Below are 9,585 nucleotides of genomic sequence, written 5' to 3' on the forward strand. Positions count from 1 at the left end.
CGTGTGCGATTAAGTAATTACAAGACTATCCGGTTCGTTAGTGTGACGTCACCTCCAGCACTTTCTGCACGATTGGAACCGGAAGTTAACGCAGCTCGAGCGTTTGCAGCCAATGGGCGCTAGTAATCAGTGGTGTGCGCGCGTGTATGACGTTTTTACTAACGAACCGGATTGTGATATTAGCACGCCTTGCTTGCTCGTTGATTGGCCAGTCGTGGGTTTTGAACAGCCAATCCAGTCACAGTAAAGTTACTAACCGGAGAAGGTGGCATCGCAGCAACCATAGGTGGCGCCGTACTGATATCTGTGTTGAGAACCCTCAAAGTTCCAGACCAATAAATAGATTGCCATAGACCTCAGTGGTAATTACGCGCACTTCCCAAACTTATTTTAAAATGGTCACAACTCTCCAAGGTGTTCAAGACGCGCATCAAATCAAAGCTTATTTTACCATCTTCCATTTTCTGCTCAATTTTTGGGGGTAATCCGGTAACTTTTTGGAGAAATTTCCATCCGAAGATGATCCCCTCTAAAGTAGTCCTGAAGCCCATCGCCATTTTGAAAAATGAGGCCTACGCTCCACTGCAAAGAAGAGCGCTTTTAGTCCCCAATTTCATTGAAATTTCACAGAAAATAATACAGGCTCACAGTCCTGTGCACGGCTTCCACCCTTCTGTGTTACAAACCCTCAAGTTCATGGCCCACAAAATGCTCTAATACCGAAGAATTTGAGGGCTTGCAAATCGTGATTTGGCCGGCGTATGCAATTTTGAGCTTATTTACTGGTCTGGAGCCTTAAGTAAATAGTGCCTACAGTGGTTGTCATTGTCCTGTTTCGGCCATGTTGTGTCCAGAATTTGGATTGCCTGATGTCTCAACCCTTTTAATAAACATGTTTCAGGGTTTCAAAACTCTCCATCCCAAACGGCGTCACAAGGACCACCAGCGTTGCTTTTTATATAGCTGCACCTCCGAATAAGTAACTTACTGGCATTGACTGGAAAGTCATTAAGAGCATTTTTAGGTGGCTAAAGATTCTGTCAAAAGTGTCACAGTCTACATGTCGCAGGGTTTTTATACATATTTCTAACATTTTTTAAGACAACCTTAGGAATACAGATCATAGGAAAATCTTTGTTCAACCCAAAATTTGCAAAATATCGAAGACAAACAAGTTTACAGCAAAACCTACTTGGTAACTTTTCAGCCTATTTTTATTTTAGCCAATGGAACTCTACGCAAATCTGACTACATGCCACCTTAAAGTGTTTTTAAATGTGCAGTCTGAAATTGGTGACTTACACCAACGTGAAATGGTGTATTTGAAAAGGTTACTAAATCTAGCAGGAATTTCTAATGGCGAATCTTATACTGTTAAAGATCTCGTTTCTACACATTTAAAACAAATAAGCGTTCAACTGTTGACGCACAACTTATATTAATAATGAATAATTCATCAAGTGTGAAACATGGGACCTCCCATTATTTTCAGTCCCTTTGGCTAGACGCCTGATGCGTCACCAGTAGGTAAAATGCACGCAATTCCGATGAAAATTGGATATCATAATAAATTATGGACGTATTAGTTTATAATGACTAGAAACGAGATCTGTGATGGTGGAAATTTAACGATGTTCAGTAATGATTTATTGTCTAGTCCGTATGACGAATGTTGGTGTCTATGTCGTATAATGATCAATCTATTAATGTAAAATGCAATGTAATAGATGAAAGTTTGGAGGAATAAAATCCAAATGAAATACAATTGGTGTCTAGGTTGAATTTGGTGAGTAATTTTGTTACGCTGAGTTTGATTATGTTTGCCTTGTGACCAGTATTATAGCTACATACACAAGTATACGGGTTTTATGACATGCTTCAATATCTAGTTTGCCAACGACTGTTTCATTTATATGAAGTAATCACAAGTTCTATTGAACGGACTTTAGCAGCACAACGAAATTGCCATCGATTTCGTTCACATAGATCAGCTATTTCATACAAGAATCGCATCCCGCAAGTGAGACGTGTGGAAGTTATAATCTCTGCTTCTAGTTGTTATACTAAACAAAACCCTGACAGATTTATCCCACTTCTGACACCAGGAGAATAAATTATGTAGATACAATTATCCCTCTCCGATCCTGACATTGACACATAACAGCATTATACTTTAGGCCAATAGTCCAATACCGAATGTTTATATTGCCTGTACGCGCCCTGCCAACATTGAAATTGTTAGATTCTTACTCTGGATGGCAATTATTATAGAAACGTATCCCACTTCTGACACCAATAAATACATGTACATGTACGTTGATGTATTTAATCCAAAGCGACTGTTTCTACTGTCCGAACTGCAGCCGCCGACGTCGCACCCGTAAAATTGGCGTTCTGATCGGTGCGCGATGTCGGGTCTCCGGCCTGTCGCCGCCTCTTCTGCCCGAAGCACACGGGGAACGCCTTCTTGAAGTATCGCCTGTAGTTCTCCCCCATGAACGCGTAGACAAACGGGTTGACCATCGAGTTGGCGTAGGACAGCGTGTGGGCCGCCATCTTGAAGATATAAGTGGGGTCGGTGCGCGGGAACGCCGGATCCAGCCTCATCCAGAGGGTGATGACATGGATGGGCAACCAGCAGACGGCAAAGACCAGCACCACCACCAGAACCATACGGGTGACTTTGCGCTTCTGACGGGCGTTGTGGAGCCCCGAGTTTGGGTCGGCTGTTTCCCCGGGTGAGACCCGAGTCCAGAGCTTACGGAGCATGAGACTGTAGCACACGCTGATGGTGAAGATGGGAATGACGTAGAGGAGGATGAAGCAGAAGACGACGTAGCCGGGGTACATGATCTGGAGCGGCCATAGCTCCAAGCAGACCCAGACATCGCCCGGTTGGAGGCTGAGGTCGAAGAAGATCGGCACGGGGATGGAAATCAAGAACGAACCTGTAAAACAAGTTTTAAAAAATACAAGGTAGGTAAAACAATAAAAATACTGTGTACAAGTAATGAACTTTAATGGACCTTCCTGTCGGTCAATCAAACAGTGCTTATTGACCAATAGATCGATCCTTTAGGCTCCGCCCACTGAGCATGCAGTACGCAAGCAGTACGCATGTCGGACTTTTGTGCATTATGCATTAATCACAGCTGTGACATTAATCACAGCTGTGATTGGTCAAAACATCATGGGGCGGAGCTTAATGGATCGGTCAATTAGATCGCGACTTTCAGTCAGGTGACCGTAGCTTGGTCAAACTTGGTCATAAGCGCTGTGAGAAATGTACAAAAAGTGGGCGGGGCTCGACAGTCTTCGTTCCCGTTCGCGGTACAACCACCTCTCCCATGATGGGTCAGTGGGCGGGCCGTCACCGCGTTATGTGGAATGTTGTATTATTAGGCAAATTAGGACCGAGTTGTGGGGACTTTCTGCTGTCCACACAGCGTCTTCGGTCCCCATAGTACCATGGGACAACTCGAGTGTAGTCCCCACAGTTACGGAACAAGAGGATTGGTGTCCCTCCCACCCCATAGCCTGAATTCGTGTGTAGGGCCAGGGCCTATTCCTTACCGATCCAGATGCCAAATTAAGACCCAGTTATGGGGACTTTCTGCTGTCCCACAGCGTCTTCGGTCCCCATAATACCATGAGACAACTCGAGCGCAGTCCCCACAGTTACGGAACAAGAGGATTGGTGTCCCTCCCACCCCATAGCCTGAATTCGTGTGTAGGGCCAGGGCCTATTCCTTACCGATCCAGATGCCAAATTAAGACCCAGTTATGGGGACTTTCTGCTGTCCCACAGCGCCTTCGGTCCCCATAATACCATGGGACCACCCCATAATCTGAATTCATGTGTAGGGCCTATTCCTTACCGATCCAGATGCAAGCGTTGACGATACAGGCTACCCTGGTGGTGCGTGATTTCAGTGATCGGATCGGATGGACGATGGCCTGGTAGCGGTCGATGCTCATAGCCGTCAGCGTTAGGCAAGTGCATTGCCCCGTCACCTGCAGTGAATGACAAATTATTGTCAAAAAAAAAAATAACTGTCGGGAAAACAAGCTCGAAATGATCTTGGAAGCTGCGGCCTAACTGTAGATCTGTTGTGGCCTATAAGTCATGTTAATGATGTGCCTATAAGTCATGTACATGATGTAAAAGTATGTTTTTGTGTATGTGACAAAATTACTACATAGACTAAAGAATACAAAAACTGAGTTTGTGATCTTGGAAGAGGATTGAGGTTGATGCCAAAACAGTGTACGAGAGGGAGCAGGGTTATTAGTATGAACTCGGACTCATAATGCCTTTGCAGCTTCTTGTAACTGAGAGTGTAAGCATTGAGAGTGTAACATGTAAGCATTTCTGTCATTTCTATAATGCTGAGTGCCCTTTTCTGAGGATGCGTTCTAATAATGTAAAAGCATCGCGAATTGATGAGAACAGAATTTGAAAGATTCTCATTTAATGTCAGAGTGGCATGAGGAGATTAGTTTTGTCTGTTTGCGGCTAAGCTACTCTGCTGTCACTTAAGAAGATACTTTCATTGTTTGCAGAATATACATGCAGTCTGCACAATTTGCAATTTCACTAGCTGATGAGAACTAACCAAGACCATAGCGCAGTTATCAGAAAAAGACTATGGAGGAAGGAATCTCATTGTATTGTATACCATGTTCTTTTAAACCTCCAAAAATGTACTTGCTACATTCTCAGCACTTGTTTTGTCAATGCTACATATTTTTAATATTTTCTTTAATTTGGGTCCAGATCATTCTGACTCACCCTGTACGCATAGACCTTTTTTTATTAAATGAATGATTTGGTTTTTTTAATAGAATGTTATTTACAAAGAAAAAAATATATAGTTTTAATATTTCCATTGCAAGGTTCAACACGGGCACGAAATCAGTCAGTAAAAGCGCAGTCTAATAATTTCTGCATTTCTCCAAATATCCTGCGGAGAAAAAAGGAAGGAAGAAAACAAATTGCAGACGACGGAAGGAAATAGCACCGGAAACAGACGGATGTGAGTCCCCGCAAAATGACGAAAGGAGACCGTCATAAAATGCCCTTTCCGTGGCGATTAGGTGTCGTCGTAACTCTCATGCCCCGAGAAAAATACGAATCTGACGGCAGATGGGTCTCGGTGCAATCACCGGCTTATTATGAAATGCCCCGGGGAGATTCTCGATCACCTCATGCCCGTTTTTGTGGTGTTTTTACTGCGGTATAAATGTTCAGGTTTTTCATTAAGGACCCTTTCTTGATTTGTTACGAATCCCACTGTCTGACTGGACGGGTTGTATGTCTTATAAGTTGCTTTCCCTTGTGACAAATTGACCGCAGAATGAGCGGAAATTAAAGCAGCATTCGGAATACTTTTACAGGAGTGGTGTCAGCAGTGATTTTTTTTTTATGGAAATGAAACCTGTCGCAATTAATCGGACTCCTCATGAACAAAACTGATTCCTACACTTATCGCCCTTGCATACGTGAAGTATTATTCTTTTGGAAACTATCCAGAATCTTTATCGCATGCATCGTTTGCATGATGAAGAAATTCCCATAAGGATGAGCCAGTCTTGGTAAAGTGGATCTGAATTTCACTTAACGGAGCTACCATACATTCCTTCCTCCCAGACTCGTGACTCGGACTCGGACTCGAGTCCGACCCGAGTCACATTTTCCGTGACTCGGACTACTCGAGTCACGATGACTCGAACTCGGACTCGGACTTGACGTTTGTGACTCGTGACTCGGACTCGACCTGCATGACCATGGACTAGGACTCGGACTCGGGAGAGGTGACTCGGATTCAGACTCGGACCGGACTCGTTGTTTGGTGACTCGAATACAATGAGTCTGCTTCCTCCATGACTCATCCAAAGTTAGCAGTACGCTGAGTCGAATGGTTGAGTAGCCATGACGTCATTGGACTAGGACTCGGACTAGGACTCATGACGTTATTTGTTTTCCTACCACTTGTATTCTGGGAACTGCTCATGGGTGGGACTTTCATACGAATCGTTTGTCCATCACGTCGTTAAGTTTGGCTCCAACCATAGATGGCGATTGGGGGGAGGGGCCGGGGGAGACCTATTCCCCTTATCTTTGGGCGGAGACCGCCGATGGCGCTGTCCCCCACAATAAATTAAGCTATACCAGTAGCATAGAGTTAAATAAAAATGAGTGTTTTTGTTTTCCAAATTGTGCAGTATAGGTCCAAAGTTGCTTCTGCGCAACCCCGTTTCACGGAAATGACACGTGCAACTGTATATTGCGAGGAATGGTCTTACATGCGCATAACTTATGTTCACATGTACATGTCTTTTGAAAAGCACCCCAGATAACCATAATTCTCACCCCCCCCCCCCCTCTTTCCAATTTCTCAAGCCGCACGTCCTACCTCCCCCTTGTTGATAAGACATCGCTGCTGTTGGCACCAACGAAGACCTTAAGACCGTTTGGTTTTTGTATGGATGAGATTCCCGTCCGAGTAGACCTATCTTTAATGGTTTTATCCTATGGTCAGACTTTATTCTCGGTATTAAAATGCCGGCATATACATATAAAATCCTGATTCTGCAATGCGGTTTTGGTCACGCATCTCGTTATGTAATTACAACTACACGGGCAATTTCATCAACATACATGTATTAATTTTGAAGAACACACCTCGAAAGATACGAAAAATCAATCATCACAAATGGTGCTTTTAAAAGTTTCAGGAACTGTGCCAGTGTCGAGCACAAGTTCTTGTCGAGCATTGGCAAATGGTGTTTCAGACCATGACACAATGGCATTGCCTTTTTAATACACAACTTGGAATAAGTCTATATCTTACCTGCATCATGTAGAAGACGAACTTACACATGAAGGTGCCGAAGAGCCAGTTAGGCGAGACGAAGAGGGTTGCCGTGAACGGGGCGCAGCACAGCAGGAAGGAGATGTCAGTCACGGCAAGGTTCACGATGTAGTAGTTGGTGACGGTCTTCATGTGTCCGTGCCTCACGATCACGTAGATGACCAGCGAGTTGCCCACCACGCCGCAGACCGTGATCAGGCCAAAGATGACGGGGATGAGCCAGGCGGCCCGCCCGGCCGTGGCCTGCTGGACCGGCCCGGACTCCGACGCCTCGGTGATGATGTCCGGGAACCGTGGTGCGAGCGAGCTGGTCGTGTTGGCTGGGAGGTAGGGCGGGGAGTCCGACGGCGTGAGCTCGGTGTCCAAGGGGGTCAGAGTGGAGCTGAGGAAGAAACCGAGGATTTGGGCGGTGGTGGAGGATGCAGATGCGGTTGCCATGGTTACTGGTCGATTATCAGCAGAGGCTCGATGAAAAAGTCCTGAAGGAGAAAAAAATGGCAAAATAACCGTTTACCTAAGAAACATAAATCATTATGATGATTGCATAAAATCTAGCCATCTAGACCTATGCATACGAGCATGTTAGCCTGATGTACCTATATTCCTTCCTTAGATCTTAGATAATGTTTAAGCTTTCAGAACCCGGCTGCAAAGTACCGAGCTACATTACTCTCATCACAGTTGCCCAAAAGTTCCTATTGATGAAACACAAGACTGAGTATTCTTTCTTTTTTCCTGGCCATTCAGCCAGTACATCCTTTCAGGAAATTAGCTCTATCCACTCGCACCAACTGTCGCACCCCAATTTCTCTACTCACCCACTGGCTTTCAGCAATTCCACTTTCTGAGACACTCGCGCGGCCGTAGACTCACTCCCAACCTCAACGCGTCATCTTGCAATCTGCGAGAAAGAGCAAAAAAAAAAAAAAAAAAAAAAAAAAAAAGATCCTCTCGTTCCGCGAATGATGTGTCGTGACGTTGCCGAGCATGATTGCCCCAGATTTATAGACCCGTGAGCCTCGCGCAGACGCCCGGTATAAGATCCCCCCTCTCTTCTCTCTCGTCTGGATTACTTGGGAAAATTACCGCGGCACAACTTGCCGCTATTTGGGATTATTAAAACGACGCATCTGCAAACAAACTGGGAATACTTGGGCAGATTGTGTTGGTTCCCCGCGCCTAGACTGGCATCAGCCGTTTGGACTTGTCGGACGTGTTCTCTCTTCGAAACCGTATCTGCTTCTCTAGCTCTTTCTGCAAGCAATATTGTGTCTGTGGCATGTGCCTCTCGCGTGAGATACCTAGCAAAACAAACAGTTGTTTCTGAAAATAAAGCAATTCACATCGACAGGGATATCTTTTTTTTGGGGGGGGGGGAGTTTGTGTGAGTTACTGGGCGGCTTGTGTGAGTTACTGGCCAATGATACAGAAAGGTTTGAGCTTGTAATCAGACAAATTGGCACAGACACCGACTATTTAAACACATCAGTCATGAAAGGTCTCCAGTAACAGTTGCCCATTAATACCAGCCTCGATTTGAATGTCAATTTGAATTCGTACAGAGTATAATTATACTGGTACTCGCGCCGAACTTCAACCTGTGCTCACTCTATGCACAACTCATTACTTGAGGGAAAAGCTGTCATCCTTTCAGATTTCTTGCATATTTTATTTTTTTACCACATCATTCCTGCGATCAGCCGAAACAACTCAAGAGTTACAGTGATAACTCTCAATTTCTTATAACAATCTTCGTCGTTAGATTATACAACTTGTAATTTACAATTCGTCTTGTATACAACCTTCGTCTTATAGTTTCAAGATGGCCGCCTGTGACGTCACGCGCATGTATTGCGATGGGGCTATACAATACTTCAACCAGGGAGCTACGTTCGAGGGACTGGGAACAAGTCTATCCCCTACCGTTGACGTTTCATTAGTCTGCCGTGTTTATGTTTACGAAAAGGGAAATGTCAAAATAAACTATGTTTTTATTTGAGGGAATGAGTAAAAGCTCGCCAGGGAGAGGATGAAATGAGAACACGAGGTAATGCGTCGGTGGTTTATGATGAAAAAGGCAAGGAGACTCTTGTAATGAAAATAAGCATCACACGATGTGGCAAGATGGTCTATCTAGGCTTTAAGAATTACTCGAATTTTGTGCATACTTTCACCAATGTGACCAAAAACATGCCTTGTTTGGTACATCATCAGTGCATCGATCATGCGCGCTATCATCATTAATTGAAGGGGAGTACAAGACAAATCATGCCAAATAATGTTGATATATGTACTTGTTATTCTCACTGCAAGTGATGTAAGGGAATGATTACGTGTTTTTTTGTATACGTGTTCTTATTGACATGTTTATACAATTATTGTCCTCAACCCAACGATATCTGCATGTTAATTAAACAAAGTGTAATCTGCTGATGTATGATTATACCTCTCAGTAATCTTTTCAACACTCTTGGCGTTTAATACATCATTAACTCATGCCATTAATTTAAATTATCTGTTGATTGAAGTTGCTCAAAAATATCATTGCTAGAAACAACGCATCATATTACTTAATCTCTCTAAGAAAAACAAATCCTTTATTAAAACCTAGGGTTCACCCCAAACTTAACCCCAACTCTTTTGTAACCGTAAGCCTAACCATTAAATCAGTAAGTGAATTTTTTTCTTTGGAACATATTTTGTGCAACTT

The 9,585-nt window shown here is 43.9% G+C and overlaps 1 protein-coding gene across 1 annotated transcript; it reads right to left on the reverse strand.

The window, feature by feature from the left end:
• Positions 1–1,597: 1,597 nt before the first annotated feature.
• Positions 1,598–7,337, reverse strand: LOC119719447 (G-protein coupled receptor 54-like). Its single transcript, XM_038188901.1, has 3 exons — positions 6,855–7,337; positions 3,879–4,014; positions 1,598–2,948 (listed from the first exon to the last, which is right to left on the reverse strand). Exons 1-3 carry the CDS (start codon positions 7,311–7,313, stop codon positions 2,326–2,328), a joined length of 1,218 nt encoding a protein of 405 aa, XP_038044829.1. The 5' UTR covers positions 7,314–7,337; the 3' UTR covers positions 1,598–2,325.
• Between the last annotated feature and the right edge of the window lie 2,248 nt (positions 7,338–9,585).

The sequence above is a fragment of the Patiria miniata genome, unplaced genomic scaffold, assembly GCF_015706575.1.
Source record: "Patiria miniata isolate m_02_andy unplaced genomic scaffold, ASM1570657v1 HiC_scaffold_8, whole genome shotgun sequence".
Lineage (NCBI taxonomy): Eukaryota > Metazoa > Echinodermata > Asteroidea > Valvatida > Asterinidae > Patiria > Patiria miniata.

What these genes read in the sequence shown, in the direction of transcription:
- LOC119719447 (XM_038188901.1), bottom strand. Translation starts at nt 7,313, where the DNA reads ATGGCAACCGCATCTGCATCCTCCACCACCGCCCAAATCCTCGGTTTC. An exon ending in TCGTCTTCTACATGATGCAG is followed by an intron (nt 4,015 to 6,854) that starts GTAAGATATAGA and finishes CATTCACTGCAG; the next exon opens with GTGACGGGGCAATGCACTTG. An exon ending in CAACGCTTGCATCTGGATCG is followed by an intron (nt 2,949 to 3,878) that starts GTAAGGAATAGG and finishes CTTGTTTTACAG; the next exon opens with GTTCGTTCTTGATTTCCATC.